At 44.4% G+C, this 18,358-nt stretch overlaps 1 protein-coding gene across 2 annotated transcripts in view; it reads right to left on the minus strand.

Moving 5' to 3' along the window:
- The window catches only part of LOC309551481 (vomeronasal type-2 receptor 26-like), a gene marked incomplete at both ends in the record, with an annotated part of 1,345,010 nt that overhangs the window by 9,798 nt on the left and 1,316,854 nt on the right, over window positions 1-18,358 (minus strand). Inside the window, 2 exons of one of the 2 annotated variants that reach the window (XM_082252086.1) lie at window positions 221-344; window positions 7,300-7,337. The exons of the other annotated variant lie outside the window; for it this stretch is intronic. Coding sequence (XP_082108212.1) covers window positions 221-344; window positions 7,300-7,332 — 157 coding nt within the window. Of the gene's footprint in view, window positions 1-220; window positions 345-7,299; window positions 7,338-18,358 lie in introns of those variants that run through there. 2 annotated transcript variants of the gene reach the window in all.

Genomic DNA, 18,358 nt, shown 5'->3' on the forward strand with positions numbered 1-18,358 from the left:
AAACTCATGTGTGTCAGCTCACAACATGAATTAGGAGCTGAGTACATTTCTGGCAGGATCAACAGGTATAGTTCGGTACTTGCAGGGTCTTTAGAAGGATAAAACCTAAGAAAATGTGCAGAGATGTCCTTCATATGTCTTATTCCCTGACATACCCTTTACCCACAGTAATATCTTCTGCCCAGTCCAACAATAACTTACTAACAAATACAAACTCTACCGGAAATGTTGGAGATCTCTCCTTCCGGACACGAGACGCACTCATAGCAGCATTTATGAAATGAAGATCCAAACTTTTTTCTGCTGCCAGGTAAACAGGGATCTGAGCACCGAGATACCGGAATCTGAAATCACAGATTATTATTATTATTATTATTATTATTATTTTTACTATTATTATGTTTTTTTTTAAAGGTCCACCATATCTCATGAAGCTATACACACTAGGTGCTACAAATACAAATGATCACTGTGAATTCTTCAGGTTTAGGATCCATTCAGGGGGACAGTATTTCGGGGTTTTCATTCATTTGGGGTGTTTATTGATTTCTATTGCATGCTAATAGGGCCTCTATTTTAGGTTAAACTACTTTTTTGGTGCAAAGCTTCTCTTTAAAATTAGTTGACTTTGGTTCGGGGGGGGGGGGGGGGCTCACTGTTTTATGGTTTCCCTAACTTCCCTAATTTCATATTTTTGTATTTTATGTTGGTAGAGTTTTAGGTTTTAGGTTTTGGGTGCTCAAAGCACAACATTCACTTATTTCTGATCTGATCTATTTTAGCCTGGTTTGTTCTTGGGGCTGCTCTTTTTCACAGAACACGGCTGCATTGCTTAACTAAAGGAAAGAATATCATGGGACATGGGTAAGAGTTAAAAAAACGTTAATACCTCATTACATAAAATTATACATCTTTTTATTCCATTTCTTTTTTTTTAATTCCATACTTTTTATTCCATATTTAAGTTAAAAATAGATCATATGAGCAGTACATATGTTATGGTCTAAAAATGAGAAAAAAAACACACATCAACGTTGATGTATATTAACACATATAGGCAACATTACACAAGTAGACAGGTTGGTAAATGCTGGGAAAAATCTTGACGCGTTTCGTAAAGCGATGTTTGCCCCCTGGTTCGGTTCACACCAGAACTTCCGAACAGGGAAAAAGTTTGGCCCAAACTGTGAACTCCATTGAAGTCTATAGGATCCGAACATGAAAAAACAAAAGTCCCCATTTTGAAGGCTTATATGAAAGTTATTGGCCATAAAAAGGGTATGGGGGCCCGGCTACTGCCCTGGGGGATATTTATCAATGCAAAAACATTTGTAAAAAATAAATGTTTTTAAAGAAGCAATGATTTTCATGATGCCTAAAGTGAAACCATAAAAATGGCGGTCCCCTTAGTCTGCCTGTAAAGTGGCACATTTGTAGCATGTATAGAACCTGCTGCAGAAAAACTGACATTTATAAAGAAAAAAATGAGTCAAATCATTTAAATTGACTCGTGATTGCAATTGCCAGCTGGCAATATAAAAAAAAAGAGAGAATATTTTCAGAAAATGACGTGACGAGCATGCATACCAGGAAACATGCCCTCAACATGGGGGTTGGGTGTTTTGGGGTAGGAGGGCTCTGTGCAGCCTCCCTGAAGTCTGTCACTTTACTGTTATTGCTGCTTCCTTTATCTGACCTGTGGCACTGTGATTGCACCAATCCCAGATGAACCCAAAATTGTTACAGGATTATCTGTGATCTGAGTGCAAGGTATGAGAAGGGACAGCCTGCAGTATCTGTATCAAAGAGGAGATGCAAAGCACTGTTGCTCACTTGCTTTATAAGTTTATTGTGAACTTGTTGGTTTCAGCCTCCTGAAGTCACTCTACAAATCATTAGAGCTCCCTCTAGCTGTAGCCTAGTAATAGCATTACAGGGAGGTTTATTTATTTGCTACACATTAACTAAATATGACAGTGGGGACTGGAGCTGCCATTCACAGCAAATGTAGCATTGAGATTGGATGTGTCCATCGCTTGGAGGGGTTTTTCTTTAGGTGAGTCGGGGGATGTTGTTCACTGTGATTGACATGGATTTGCATTGCTGGATGATGCGATTGATGATGGATTTACAATGTAGGACTTGTTTAGATTTTTCATGTACATCCCTCATTCATGTAAGGTGGAGGTATCTTGGATCCCCTTATTTCTGAAGGGAACTTCCAGTTTCCAATAAGCTCCCCACCTACAGAACCCCACAAATACAAGGTCAGGGTTTTGGGGCAGAGGCACCCTTTCCTCATATTCAAATGTACTGGCAAAATCAAGCAATAGTTTCTTTGTAAATGTCACTTTTGCTATATCCTACATACAAAAAAAAAATTGTGTGTTATTATTATCATTATTATACAGGATTTATATAGTATAGCACCAATGCAGCTCTTTACAATATAAAGGGGGGCAGTACAGTTACAGATCAATACAGAAGGAATAAGAGGGCTGGAGCTTACAATATAAAGGGAGGGGGAGGGTGTACAAAAGGTGATAGCTGTAGGGGATGATCTGATGGAGGTAACACAAGTGCAGTTCTTAGGTGGCTTCTCTGAATAAGTGAGTTTTCAAGGATTGCTTAAAGGTGGATTGGGTAGTAGCTGATTTGACATACTAGGGCAGGGAGTTCCAGAGGATGGGAGATGCTCTGGAGAAGTCCTGGAGATGAGTGTAGGAGGAGGTAAAGGGAACCAGAGAGTAGGAGGTCCCCGGAAGGGTGGAGACAACAAGTTGGGCCTTATCTGCAGAGGAGGTTGGTGATGTAGCTAGGGGCAGTGTTGTGGATGGCTTTGTATGTTGTGGTTAGTATTTTTAATTTTATATGGTGGGGTAGAGGAAGCCAGTCAAGAGATTTTCAGAGAGGAGCAGCAGTCACACATCGGTTAGCAATGTGTATTAGTCTAGCAGCAGCATTCATAAAAGACCGAAGGGGGGACAGCCTGTATAACGGTAGGCCAGTGAGGAGGTATTTGCAGTAGTAATGGTGGGAAATAACCCATGAGTGAATATGTTATTTTGTGGTGTCCTTAGTCAGAAGGGGGCAAATTCTGGAAATGTTGTGGAGGCAAGGTAAGATTTAACTAGTGATTGGATGTGGGGGCTGAAGGAGAGGACAGAGTCTAGCACCCTGACTTGTGTGGAGGGACCAATGATTGTGTCGTTGATCTCATTGGTAAAGTCATGGGGGGGATCAGGGATGAGAAAATATTGCAAGTTCAGTTTTAGGACGATTGAGTTTGAAGAAGTGGTGTGATATCCATACTGATTTGTTGCTCAGCAAATTTGTGATACGTGAGGATATTGAGGGGGTGCATTGAGGAGTCGAGAGATATAGCTGGTTGTCGTCAGAATAGAGGTGGTATTGGAAGCCATGGGAGGTTATTAATTGGCCCAGAGAAGAGGTATAGAGAGAAAATAAGAGGGGCCCAAGGATGGAGCCTTGGGATACCCCAACAGAAAGAGGAAGAGGAGCCGAGGAGATGATAAAGGTTGGTGGAGATAATGAGAGTTAGTGGAGATGGAAAGAGCAGAGTCAACTGTGTCAAAGGCAGCAGAAAGGTCCAAAAGTATGAGTATGGAGTACCGGCTGTTGATTTTAGCATTTAGTAGATCATTGGTGATTTTTATTAGGGCAGTTTCAGTAGAATGTTGTAGGTGGAAGCCGGACTGTAGTGGATTGAGAAGGTTGTTGTCAGTGAGATAGCATCTCAAAAGTTTGTGGACAAGGCGTTCAAGAAGTTTGGAGGCAAATGGGAGCAGAGAGATGGGTCTTAAGTTAATTCATACAGATGGGGTCCATTGAGGGTTTTTTAAGCATGGGGGTAACCAGTGAATGTTTGAGTGGAAGGGAAAGGTGCCGGAGGAGAGGGAGAAGTTGAAGATGTGGCTTAGAGAGTTTAGGATAGGGTAGGAAGGTGGCCGCAGTAATTGTGAGGGGGCAGGGTTTAGCAGACAGGTGGAGAGGTGGGCCGCCGTGTTCGGCAACTTCTTCAATGGTAACAGGGTTGAAGGAGGGAAGTATTGAGTGTGGTGTTGGACCTGGTGTGTTGGTTGACGGAGAAAGCTGGACGCTGGACATCTCATCACAAATTGAGTTGATTTTGTTTTTGAAGTGATTGGCAATCTCCTTGGCAGTAAGCAAGTCGGTGGGTGGAGGCAGTGGGGGGGGGTGGGGGATGGTGAAGTAAGAAAATAAGGGAATAGAGGTAGAAAATAGTTCACAATGTTTGGATGAGAGGATTTTGATGAGAGTGTTATAGTAATGTTGCCCTAATATCCATACCAGACCCTTACCAAAGCATGTAGCCTGGTTGGCCAGAGAAAGAGAATGAGGAGCATGTGCCCCCCTCTGGAAACATATCAGGCCACATGCCCTTAACATGTGGAGAAAAGCTTTCCAAGGGGACTGTAGCGGCCGCCCCGATGGAAAGAGGGGTTTTGCCGCCAGAGATGTTCTCTTCCCCCTAGTGGGAGGGATGCTGTAGAGTAGAGCAGGAACCGCTCTTACCATAGCTAGGGATTTAGCGATCCTAGCAGAAGGGAGATAGAGCTGGTATAGCCTTCTCCCACAAACCTGAGATCACACTCTATGTGGAGAGTAAGTAAGAACTGTTTATTGAACCCACACAAACACATGATATACACTATCAGGTAATGTGAGACTGATTGCATTAGCATATGCAGATAGATTTGTAAACAGGCACAAAATAACCCTAAACTAATAATCTAGCCACCTGGCCAGAACAATGCAAGGTCATTAACATGTAAGAATGGAACAGGAATACTTAACACAATACACATTCCTTCTCAGAACACAGACAGTATTAGCAGTCTAGAACAGTCTAAGTCTCCCAGTGTAGGATTAAACCTTCACATCTCTATATGAAGACATGGCTGACATTGCAGTACAATACACGTTAGCATCAATTGTAAATACAGACTCCATTTGAAGCAATCCAAACCACCAAGTATCTGATTTTTGAAATCATAGTGACGGTTAGTACCGTCGCAGGGACCCTCTGGTGAAGCACCTTTTCCCCATGTTGATGAGGACAAGGGTATGTTCCCTATAAAACATGACTAAAAGCTGTGCTACAAATTTGAATGATTTTTCTGCCTTCAGTCTCTGAAAAGACAATTTTTATTCCTCTACAAAATCTGCTTAATCTCTGCCCCTGAAATTTCATGCTAGAAAAAAAATACTGTCCATCAAATCTGTACTTTTTTTTGTCATCAGTCTTTCATGGAGTGCGGGGGCATGTTATAAGGACATCCTGAACTTCTCAATGCCACCATTGGATGTTTTATTATTATTATGTTCATTTCAGTTCTGCTATTTCCTTTAATATTTATATTCCATGTTTATAGGCATGCACGCCCTAATCATCCCTTGTGGTGCAGATTTCTCCTGTTTAGACCCCTGATATTTCACCAAAACTCCCTAAAAGGGCTAAAAAAAAAAAAATGTAAAAAATAAAAAGAATAAAAATAATAAAAATAAAAACTACTGGCGCAGTCTCTTGCCTTAAGCCCCGTACACACGCCCAGATTGTTGGCTGTAAATTGTCGGCCAACGTCCGATCGGCCGATTGCAGGCTTGTTAGTATGATGCTTCCGACAACCAACTGCGACTTTTCGGCCGAAAAAAATCTGGTGTGCAGGCTATAAATTTTTATTGGCCAACAACAGAACGGCCGATTGTTCCTCAGTCAGTACAGATTTCGGCAGACAAAGATCAGATGAGCAAGACTGGGCATGCTCAGAGAAGAAAAAACACACGGAAAGTCAACTTAACATGACATCACTTCTGAAGTTGGTTTTTGTTGGCCAACAAAAGTCCAGTGCAAGTCTAGAGCACATTCCAACCAACAAACAACACTGGAAAAAAGACGACAGATCGGTCGGCCAACAATCTGTGCGTGTGTACGAGGCTTTACTAATGCTAACTGACACCGTCCATTGCTCTGACACTGTCAGTATATAGATACACATGCACACACACACACATATGTGTCTGATCTTTAGGGTGCACACCCATATCCATGTCATTTGTGCCAGAGATTTACAGCGCCCCCCCCAGTACGTCCTCTGACAACTTTATTCCATAACACATACACACACATAGAAAATCAATAAAGAAACTTTATGTACACCAATTTTTACAATCAGAAACCTTCAATGGCTCCAAAAATGACCCCTTTCATGGAGAGGCACATTGGCTAGTATATCTTAACCACTTAAGCCCCGGAAGATTTTACCCCCTTCCTGACCAGGAGGTATTTTGCGACTCGGCACTGCGTGACTTTAACGGACAGAGCTTTCTTTTGGTGGTATTTGATCACCTGTGCAATTTTTTGATCATGCGCTATAAACAAAAAAAGAGCGACAATTTTGCAAAAATAACAATATTTTTCACATTTTTTTATAAGAAATTCCCCCCCAAAAAAGTAAAAATCAACATTTTTTAACATTTTAGGCCAATTTGTTTTCTGCTACATATGTTTGGTAAAAAAAAATCACAATAAGCGTATTTTGATTGGTTTGCGCAAAAGTTATTGCGTTTACTAACTAAGGGAAAGATTTTTGTCATTTTATTGTAATGGCGGCGAGCTGCAATTTTTTTTGCGGGACTGCGACATTGCGGTGGACAGATTGGACCCTTGACTGACATTTTTACACTTTTGGGGGTACCAGTGACATTTCTACAGTAATCAGTGCTATACATATGCACTGTTACTGTAAAAATGACACTGGGAGGGAAGGGGTTAACTTTATTGGAGAGGGAGGGGTTAAGTGTGTCCCTAGGGGCGTGTTTCTTACTGTCATTGGATGTGGCTGTGTGTGTAACAGCACAGATCAACGGTCCTACATAGCAGGACCGAGTGATCTGTGCTTTTGCACAGGGGAGAGTGACAGGAGGCTTTGTTTACACTAGCCGCCTGCCTTTCTCCCTCTCTACCCGACGATTGCGAGTGACCGACCGACATCGGGTCCACCGGTCACACGCGCTGGCTTTTTGGGTTACGAGCGGGGGCGGGAGCGCGCCTCCAGCGGTGCTCGCTCGCCCCCTATTCGCTCCCAGGCTAGTGAGGTACCGGTACGTCACTTTGCCTGGGAGGGGCTGACCGCTGCCGTATATAGTCGGGCGGCGGTCGGCAAGTGGTTAAATTAAGACTAGAAAATCTCTATAAATCTGAATTATGAACCTCCTCATCAAACAATAAAAAAAGAAAATAAAGTAGTTTCTTACGTTGCCTCTTCTCCAGAAGGATGGATCACTCATATTGGGAAATGGTCCAGGCATATAATCTGGTCCTTGCATAGTGGAAATTGTTCTAAATGAAGATTTTGTATTGTTCAACAAAATCCAGCTTTGTAAAATAAGATCGGTTGGAACTTCTTTTCTCTCATTAAAGTAGATCTCGCCATCATCTGGGTTGGTGTAATGAACATTTCTCACATATTTATGCAGCTTTTTATAGAAGACAGAAGAACACACATTACTATATACAGTTATAAGAGTTCTGCAATTATAGTTTGCTTAAAAAAAAAATACATAATATGATGGAGTTAGATTCCAGCTACCAGGCGGTCTTTCTATATGGCCCCATGCACACAGGGCGTTTTTGCAGCTGCTTTCAGGAGCATCAGACATTTTTTTTTTTTCAGCTTAAAAATGCCCCTCCATGTTATTTTATGGCTTCATACACACACAGAGGTTTTAAAGCTGTAAATGGAATAGGCGTATTTAAAACTGCAAAAAAAAAACTGGGCCAGTGCGCTCTGAGGACCGGCGTTACAGCTGTAGAAATGTCTGATGCTGCTAAAGGCTGCTAAACGTTGCTTATACTGCGTCAAGCCACATCATACGTTTTTTTTTTTTATGTGAAAATCAATGGTTCCCCCTTGGAGCCCATTGATTTGAATGAACGTTGCATCCAAGTCGGGTCATGATGATCCGACTTGTGGTGCGACTTACGCTCTGAAGATCTTGAGGGGGAACTCCACACCAAAATAGAAAAAAAAAAACGGTGTGGGGGTCCCCCCCAGGTTCTATACCAGGCCCTTTGGGTCTGGTATGGGTTTTGAGAGGAACTCCACTCAAAAAATTGGCTTGGGGTCCCCCCAAAGTCCATACCATTATCCGAGCATGCAGCCCGGCAGGTCAGGAAAGGGGAGGAGATGAGCGAGCGGCCCCACCCCCTTCTGGACCATACCAGACCACACGCCCTCAACATGGTGGGGGCTTTGGTGCAGGGGGGGCTCTTAACCCCCACCTGGAAGCACCTTGTCCCCATGTTGATGGGGACAAGGGCCTCTTCCCGACAACCCTGAGCAGTGGTTGTGGGGGTCTGCAGGCAGAGGGCTTTTCAGAATTTGGATGCCTCCTGTAACAAGAGGGCCCCCAGATCCTGCCCCCCCATGTGATTGGGTATTGGGTACATTGTACCCCTACCCATTCACCCAAAAAAAGTCATTGTAGTTTAAATAATGACAAGAGACGGTTTTGAGAAGTCCTTTATTAAAAATCTTCCTTTGATCTTCTCCCTCTGGTCTTCTCCCTCTGGTCTTCTTCCTCCAATCTTCTCCCTCTGGTCTTCTCTGCCAATTCCGGTCCTCTTCCTACAATGTCTCCCGTGATTATGCCGACTTCACTCTTTGTGGCTTCTTATAGAGCCATGGAGTGTAGCCACCCGGTGATATCACCCGGAGACCTGCCCCTTTTGTCATCACTCATCGCCACCCAGGGTTGTCGGGAAGAGGCCCCTGCCCCAAAGCATCCACCTCCCCATGTTGAGGGTGTGTGGCCTGGTATGGTCCAGGAGGGGTGGTGCCATTCGCTTGTCCCTTCCCCTTTCCTGACCTGCCGAGCTGCATGCTTGGATAAGGGTCTGGTATGGATTTGGTGGGTACCTCACACCAATTTTGGCATGGAGTTCCCCCTCAAGATCCTCAGAGTGCAAGCTGTACCACAAGTCGGATCAACATGTTCTGACTTGGATGTGACTTCCATTCAAATCAATGGGCTTAAAGCAGCATTAAAGACGGCTCATAGGCAACCATTGATTTTGAAAAGAGGCAGAAAAATTCAGCTAAAAGCTACAATGGTTAAACAAGCATTAACACCAATTTAAAAAAATGCTACTAAAATCATGTTTTTGCAGCTGATTTTTCCTGGCGTTGGTAGTGGCTCTGCTGCTCATTTTTTCTAATGCCCTGTGTGCATTAGGCCTAAATGTGAATAGGAATGAATGAATCAGAAGAGAGACAGAAATGTCTGGTAACGGCACATCAAGTACACTGTAACGGATCCCATAGTCTCTATGAGAGACATCCGTGCAGCTTCTCCCGAAATACCAGTCGAAGTAACACCAAGAAGAGAAAATAGCTCCCAATCCCCCAAACATGAGTCAAGACTTCATGAAGGGGTAAAAAACAAACTCTTTATTGAACAGTCACACAGAATTTATATACTGCATGGACAACCCCCTCCTGCTCAAATTACCACGCGCAGGTCAGGGGTTGTCTGATTACATTATTATGCAGATGAAATTGTATATATAATTAACTTAAACTAATCATCTAGCCATCTGAACAGAAGCAATGCGAGTTCATTAACATTTCTAAGGCATAATGACCACAAACAATATTCTATTTCCATTCAGCAACTTAACAGATGACAATGATACAATCAACCTGAGCCAATTAGCTTCCAGAAGGCCGTCCTTGAGCTCATGCAATACATATAGTTACATAGTTAAATAGTAGGTGAGGTTAAATAAAGACAATAGTCCATCCAGTTCAACCTGTATAGGTGTGTGTGTGGCTGTAATCATCTCAAATAGCCCTGAATGTTCTGTTCCTTGAGATGTACGTCTAAGAGTCTTTTGAAAATCACCATACTTCCCGCAGAAACCACCTCTTGTGGTAGAGAATTCCACAATCTTGTAGCCCTAACAGTAAAGAACCCCCCACGTTGCCTGAGGTTAAAACGCTTCTCCTCTAATCGCATTGTATGCCCTCAAGTCCTCATGCAATCCCTTCAACTGAATAGCTGTTTTTCTATGCCGAGATCCCCATTGAGATATTTATAAATTGCTATCATGTCCCCCCTCAGGCGTCTCTTCTCCAGGGAGAATAAATCAAGCAATTGCAGACGCTCTTCATAATTAAGGTCCTCCAATCCCCTAATCAGTTTAGTTGCCCTTCTCTGGACTCTCTCCAGCTCCAACACATCCCTCCTGAGGACTGGCGACCAGAACTGGACAGAGAACTCCAGATGCGGTCGGACCAGAGTTTTATAAAGTGGAAGGATTATAGTCTTATCTCTGGAATACATCCCTTTCTTTATGCATGCTAATATTCTGCTGGCTTTGGCAGCTGCCACTTGACATTGCATGCTATTGCCTAATCTATCATCAACCAAGACTCCCAGATCTTTCTCCATTTTCGATTCCCCCAAGGGTTCCCCCCGTAACGTGTATTGTGCTTTTATGTTTTTAGTCCCCAAGTGCAAAACCTTACACTTCTCCACATTAAACCTCATTTGCCATGTCGTTGCCCACTCCGTTATTTTGTCCAGGTCATTCTGTAGGATATCTGCTTCATGCTGAGCAGTTATTGCCCTGCCCAATTTTGTGTCATCTGCAAAATTGATATCGAACTACTGATCCCGTCCTCAATGCTGTTTATGAATAAATTGAACAAGGTTGGTCCCAGGACTGAGCCTTGGGGGACCCCGCTTACCACCTCAGACCAGTCTGAGTATGCGCTGTTTATTACCACTCTTTGGACACGCCCTTTTAGCCAGTTCCGTATCCAAGAGCAAACCCTGCTGTCGATACCTGCAGACCTTATTTTATAAATTAAGCGCTTGTGGGGAACTGTATCAAACGCCTTAGCGAAATCTAGGTACACCACATCCACTGGTCTCCCCCTATCTAGCTCACAGCTCACCTCCTCGTAGAATGTTAAGAGATTGGTTTGTCAAGAACGCCCATTTGTAAACCCGTGCTGGTTACTGCTGATGATGTTGTTGTCTTTAGCAAACTCTACGATATAGTCCCTTATCATCCCCTCCAGAAGTTGACAAACTATCAATGTCAAACTGACAGGCCTATAATTTCCCGGGATATGCCTCTGGCCCTTTTTGAATATCGGAATCACTTTAGCTTTCCTCCAATCCCCTGGTACATCTCCTGTCCTAATACTGTCAGCAAAGATCAGGAACAGCGGTCTGGATATAACCTTACTGAGTTCCTTGAGTACTCTCGGATGTACACCATCCGGGCCTGGTGATTTGTTTGTGTTAATGATATGGGGGTAGTGGTGCGCTTCAAGGGTTAACTCTTATAGATTTCTTTTAAATAAGTGGGTGTATTGTGCAAATATCTTAATTTTGAAAGTGCTTGATGTGCTAGATATCTGTGTACATATAAATAAAAATGAAACTGCAGGTGTGTAGTGCTGATCGCAGAAATGTGTATATCAATCAATAAAATATTACAATTCTTCCTGTTTGTACTTGTGTTGAAATCTATACAGATATATGAAAAATATCTATAAAACACAGTATCAATCTTCAATCCAATTAAAAAAGTGAATAAAATATAGGTGCTCAGATAGAGTGCTGCATGCTTGTTATAATTAGTGGGTGTTGAAAAAACAATCTGTGAGCAACTCTGTTGCGATCCTTAAAGTAAGTAATGAATAGTCCACAAAGTGAATCTCAAAAAAAAATTGTGAATAATCCTCTTCTTTGTGACCGTGCTTCAAGGGTTAAATCGAGTGACTGTGTTCTCCTTCACCTGTGTATCACCTCTATGTGCTCTAGCCTCTCACCTTGTAGGCCAGAAAGTGTTGCCTTTGGTATCTATTCAGACTGTTCAGTGAGCTCTGTTTGCCTCACTCCGGATCCTTGAATCCTCTATGGAACAGACTTGTTGGGCTCCTTATGGGTGTTTGTTCGATTCGTTTTCTTACTCCTATCCTCCTTATCCGGTGTTATAGTGCCTCAGAGACAGAGATTTCTCATGGTGCAGTATATCAAGCTTGTAGGCCAGAAAGTGTTGCCTTTGGTATCTATTCAGACTGTTCAGTGAGCTCTGTTTGCCTCACTCCACTCCATTTCTGCGATCAGCACTACACACCTGCATTTTCATTTTTATTTATATGTACACAGATATCTAGCACATCAAGCACTTTCAAAATTAAGATATTTGCACAATACACCCACTTATTTAAAAGAAATCTATAAGAGTTAACCCTTGAAGCGCACCACTACCCCCATATCAATATCATTTAACTGTTTTAGTATCAGTCTCAGGGGTGCTGCAGCAGGGGATCTCTTATCACCTCAGACAGCGCAGGGATCATATACACCCCCTTTGTTTGTGTTAAGTTTATCCAGCCTTTCCCTTATTTCACCCTCTGTTAGCCATAGTGGCAAGTCCTGTGTATTACTACCAACCATACAGTCATGGTCAGTGTACCCCTCCGTTTCCTGTATATAGACTGACGAGAAAAAAGCATTCAGCACGGTTGCTTTTTCAGTGTCCTCTGTAACCATCCTCCCATCTGCCCTAGTTTTTTTGCTGTTGAAATATTTAAAGAATTTCTTTGGGGTTTTTTTTACTATCCTCCACTATTTGTCTCTCAAAGTTGATTTTAGCCATTTTGATTTTGTATTTACTTTTCTTATTTGCCTCCTTGTATTGCTCGAAAGCCGATACTGTGCCCTCTGATTTATATTTCTTGAAGGCCATTTTTTTCCCCTAATAAGTTTTTTAACGCTACGGTTTAGCCAGCCAGGTTTGGCTTTGTCTCTTCTAAATTTATTTCCCATAGGAATGCACTGCAAGATGCATTTGTTTAATATGTTCCTAAAGCATTCCCATTTTTCCTCCGTGGTCAGTGATCCCAGGGTTTGGTCCCAGTTTACCCTTTCCATCATTGAGCACAATTTTGGAAAGTTTGCCCTTCTGAAGTTTAGGGTTCTTATGTTCCCCTCTTGCCTTGTTATATTGTTATTTACTTTAAATGTGATCATCCTGTGATCGCTAGAGCCCAGGTTGTCCTGGACTCCTACCTCCGAGAGTAGGTCTGGGTCATTAGTGATCAATAGATCCAGGACTGCATTTTCTCTAGTAGGAGAATCTACCAACTGCGACAGGTAGTTATCCTGTAAGGTTTCCGTGAATAGACGGGCCTTTTGTGAGTGTGCAGTCCCCTATTCCCAGTCAATGTCGGGATAATTGAAGTCCCCCAATATGATGACTGATCCCAGTTTTGCCACTTTACCCAATAGTGCTAAAAATTCCAGCTCTACCTTCTCCCTTTGGTTGGGTGGCCTATAGCAAACCCCCACAATTACTTTTCCCTTTTCTCCTTCCCTATGGAGTTCTACCCACACGGATTCTAACTCCATACTCATCCCTTCCGTAATGTTACTCCTCTCTATCACCTTTACATTGTTCTTGACATAGAGACATACCCCTCCCCCTCTTTTTCCTACCCTGTCCTTCCGGTACACCGAATACCCTTGGATATTGGCCAGCCAGTCATGTGAAGGGTCGAACCAAGTCTCCGTTATTCCCACAAGGTCTATGTCCTCCTCATGTACTAACATTTCCAACTCATCCATTTTATTAGCTAGGCTCCTGGCATTAGCATATACCCCTCTTAGTTTTGTGGAAGTTAATCGTGAATGGTGATTATGTTTTATTCCTGTTTGGTCTGAGTTTTTCCCTCACAGACCCCCCAATTGACGTTATTGAACTACGGTCGCTGCTGACTCTACTACTGCCTTCAGTCCTTTGCTCCTTCCTGACTGACTCTACTTCTGAGCCCTCCCCCCGTCTCCTAGTTTAAAAGCCCCTCCAACTTGGTGGCCATCTTTCTCCCCAAAAGAGCTGTACCGTCCCCATTAAGGTGCAGCACATCCTTACTAAAGAGCCGGTAGCCGACTGAGAAGTTAGCCCAGTTCTCCAGGAACCCAAACCTCTCCTTCCTACACCAATTCCTCAGCCACTTGTTAAGTTGCCTAATCTCCTTCTGCCTCTCCTGTGTGGCTCGAGGTACCAGCAGTATTTCAGAGAAAACCACCTTGGAGGTCCTTTTCCTCAATCTATTACCTAAGTCCCTGAAATCGTTCTTTAGGATCCTCCACCTTCCTTTTACTTTGTCATTAGTGCCCACATGCACCATGACCGCTGGGTCATCCCCACCCCCGCACAATAATCTGATAATCTATAATAAAATAGTCTACCAGATCCGCGATGTGCCAAACTCGAGCGCCTGGTAAGCAGCATACTGTTCGGCTACCGCAATCTTTTTGACAGATTGCCCTCTCTGTCCTCTTGATGATTGAGTTCCCCACAACCTGTCTAACCTTTCCTGAATCTCGGCCCCCCTTCCTCCTGGAGCCGCCACTCCCCTGGCAGCTGGGGGAGGGCGCCTGCTCCAGCACTGACACCCCTGAGCTGATATACCCCTCAACCTGCAATTTGGCAAATTTGTTAGGGTGTACCAACTCAGGACTGGCCTCCCTGACACTCTTCCTACTACCCTTCCTAACAGTCACCCAGCTGCCTACCACTGATGCCTGCGTCTCTTCTACTCCTTCCTCCTCCTATGCTGGCCCCTGCCAGCGCCTGATGGGTAATGTCCAAGCTCCTTTCCAGGTTTTTGATACAACGCAGTGTTGCCACTGTGTTTTCTAGATCCAGGATTTGGGCTTCCAGAGCAACAAGTCGCTCACATCTTGCACAGCAGTATTCGCCCTCGATTGGTTCATCAAGGAATGCATACATGCAGCAAGAAGTGCACTGAGTGGCATCCGCAATCCTGTCGGACATTATTACCCACTACTCTATGGGAATAATGTTAATGACCTGCTATTCCTTACCTACACTACCTCTATCTCCCCTGGTACTAAACCTGGGGTACTCACCAGTCGCTAATAAACTCACCAGTCGCTAAGATACTCACCAGTCACAAAGATACTCACCAGTCGCAAAGATACTCACCAGTCACAAAGATACTTACCAGTCTTCCCAGGTACTCAGTCACAGAGTACGCTCAGTCAGTCACAGGGCACCGTCGGCACTGCCAGTCGCTGGGCACCGTCAGTCGCAGGGCACAGTCAGTCGCAGATCACTGTCAGTCAGTCACAGGTCGCTATCAGTTGCCGAGCACGGTCAGTCAGTCGCAGTCACCGAGCGTAGATTGCTATCAGTCGCAGAGCACAGTTACACAGCAATCATTCGCAGAGCACGGTTACACAGCAATCAGTCGCAGAGCACGGTTACACAGCAATCAGTCTCAGAGCACTGCTACACAGCAATCAGTCGCAGAGCACGGTTGCACAGCAATCAGTCGCAGAGCATGGTTACCCAGCAATTAGTCGCAGAGCACAGTTACACAGCAATCAGTCACAGCACAGTTACACAGCAATCAGTCGCAGAGCACAGTTACACAGCAATCAGTCACAGAGCACAGTTAAACAGCAATCAGTCACAGAGCACAGTTACACAGCAATCAGTCGCAGAGCACGGTTAAACAGTAATCAGTCACAGAGCACGGTTACACAGCAATCAGTCACAGAGCACGGATACACAGCAATTGGTCGCAGCACAGTTACACAGCAATCAGTCACAGAGCACAGTTACACAGCAATCAATCGCAGAGCACAGTTACACATCAATCAGTCGCAGAGCACAGTTACACAGCAATCGGTCGCAGCACAGTTACACAACAATCAGTCACAGAGCACAGTTACACAGCAATCAGTCGCAGAGCACGGTTACACAGCAATCAGTCGCAGAGCACGGTTACACAGCAATCAGTCACAGAGCACGGTTACACAGTAATCAGTCGCAGAGCACGGTTACACAGCAATCAGTCACAGAGCACGATTAAATAGTACAATACGCATTATCCAACAGATGGGTAAATCAGCATATTCAAAGATGTCTGGGAGACAGGGGGTTGAGCTGATGATATTAGCATCTGTCACAAGGAGTACACATCTAAGCATGTCTTTGATTATTTAGGGGTTACAGACTTCAGGGCAACAGGCCATAGGGCCCACAGTGTAAAGTGGGATCAAATCACCATATTCCCCAAGAGACATTGTTGACAACCATTACTCTCCTTTACAGGCAAAACTCAGCTTTTGTCACATAGCTCCCCCTTAGTTCCATGGAACGGCATACCCGCCTAGACCCTAACGGGTCAGCTTGGGGATGTCCGGGTAGTAGAGTCTATTTCTCCAGTTCTGTCTGCCAGGATAACCCATCAGCATTGGCATTCTGCTTCCCTGGCCAATATTGCATGGTGGAGTTGTAGGGCTGCAGTGCCAAGCTCCATCTCAACAGTCTGGGGTTATCTCTGGCTACTCAGTTGAGCCAAATAAGTGGGTTTTGGATAGGGTTGCTGTCTCAGAGGTACCTGATCTGGGGTCTTGACCCTGTGGACTGCCAGCATCGTGTATAGGGATGAGCTTTGAGTTCAAGTAGAAGGTAAGTTCGACTCGAACATTGCTTGTTCGATCGTTCGTCGAATGATGAACAAATGTGCTTTTTCGCAGGAAATTCGAGTTTCCAATAATGCACTGACCTCATGCTTTGGCCAATCAAATGATCTCTGCCATGATTGGACTAAAGACAAGCTGCCTTTAGCCAATCATGGCTCAGGGCCAAGTACACGCCCCACACTACATAAAGGCTGCTAGCGGGCGATGAGACAGGGAGACGGACAAGATTGAGGCAGAGAGAGAGTTTTTTTGGAATTTGTCAGACAGTGCAGACACATTTCTAGCAGTGTAGGGAGGGCCAGGTACGTGTGTGAGGTAGGGAGAGATTTCTTTCTTTACATCAGATACCATATAGAGTATTGTTCATCGGTTAGTTGTGGAACATTCTATAATCATCACAGACCTATAGGATTATAGATCCCTTTAGATATCAGTCAGAGTATTCATTGGTTAGTAGTGAAACATTCTATAATCATCACAGACTTATAGGATTATATGGGGGCGTGGCTTGGCGCCGGACTGAGATGGCTGCCTGATCTCCTTGCTCCCGGCCAATCCAGGGATTACAGCCCGAAAATTAGCAGATCCACCCAGAATAACGACGAAAGACCAGCATGGGGAAGTCGTCCGCTCACTCCTCCCCATCCAGATCCCGCTCGCCCCGCGATCCGCCCGCTCAAAACAGCCGAAGCATCCCCGATCTATTTCGCCAGCAGCAGCTCTCACGCGAGGCCCTGGCTTCATCTCGGGCCTCCGTGGATACCGCACAATCACCTCCCAACACAAGCTCTGCCCGGGATATGAGTGGCTACTCCACACCTCCGCAATCCTCCTCAGACATGGGATCCATTTCCACAGCAAAGCACAGCACCAGCTCCGCCATTAAACTTCCAGGACCTAAGGATCATAGCGGACGAAATCAAGGCCTCATTAGCATTCGCGGTTGCAAACATAAAGAGAGACATTCATCATATTACAGGAAGGATTGAAGCAGTGGAAGCTAAATCCAACCTTCAAGAAGATTCCATCAACTCCCTAACCTTTACAAGTGAGTCACACTCTTTCCAACTCAGAGAACTTCATCGCCACATGGAGGACCTTGATAATAGAGGCCACCGCCATAATTTGAGGCTCAGGGGGCTTCCAGAATCGATTGAGCCCCCTCAAATTACACGCGCCACAGTGGAAATATTCAATGATATTTTGGGCAGACCCCCTGATGTCCCAATTGAGTTTGAGCGCATACACAGGGCTCTTAGACCAAGATCCAGAGACTCTGACCCCCCCCCCAGAGACATCATATGCTGTGTAGTTAATTGCAGATTGAAAGAAGACATTTTAAGGGGTGCAAGGGACAGACGTAACCTTCTTTACAATGGTGCAGACATAAAAATCTATCAAGACCTGTCGCCCATCACCCTACAACGTAGAAGAGACCTCTGCCCCTTGCTGGAAGCCCTCCGTCACAGGAACATTCATTATAGAAGTTTCCATTCTGCCTCGCCGATTCCTCGAACAGACGCACAGCAAATCTCTGTGTCCCAGAAGATCTACCATCATTCTGCAGTGTGCTAGGTCTCCAGCAGATCAACCTCCCAGACTGGTACAGGAGCCTCCAACCTCCTCAACTCCGCAGAGCAACATCTATGGATACCATCCCAGAACGCGAAGACTTCCAGCTGGTACGCAGAAGATCCTCATCCTCCCGACAGGAGCCTTCACCACGAGCACATTCCAATGACATTGACAGTCCCACTGCATCTCCGGCTCATCG

This window comes from Pelophylax lessonae (assembly GCF_965119305.1).
Source record: "Pelophylax lessonae genome assembly, chromosome: 1".
Taxonomy (NCBI): Eukaryota; Metazoa; Chordata; class Amphibia; order Anura; family Ranidae; genus Pelophylax; species Pelophylax lessonae.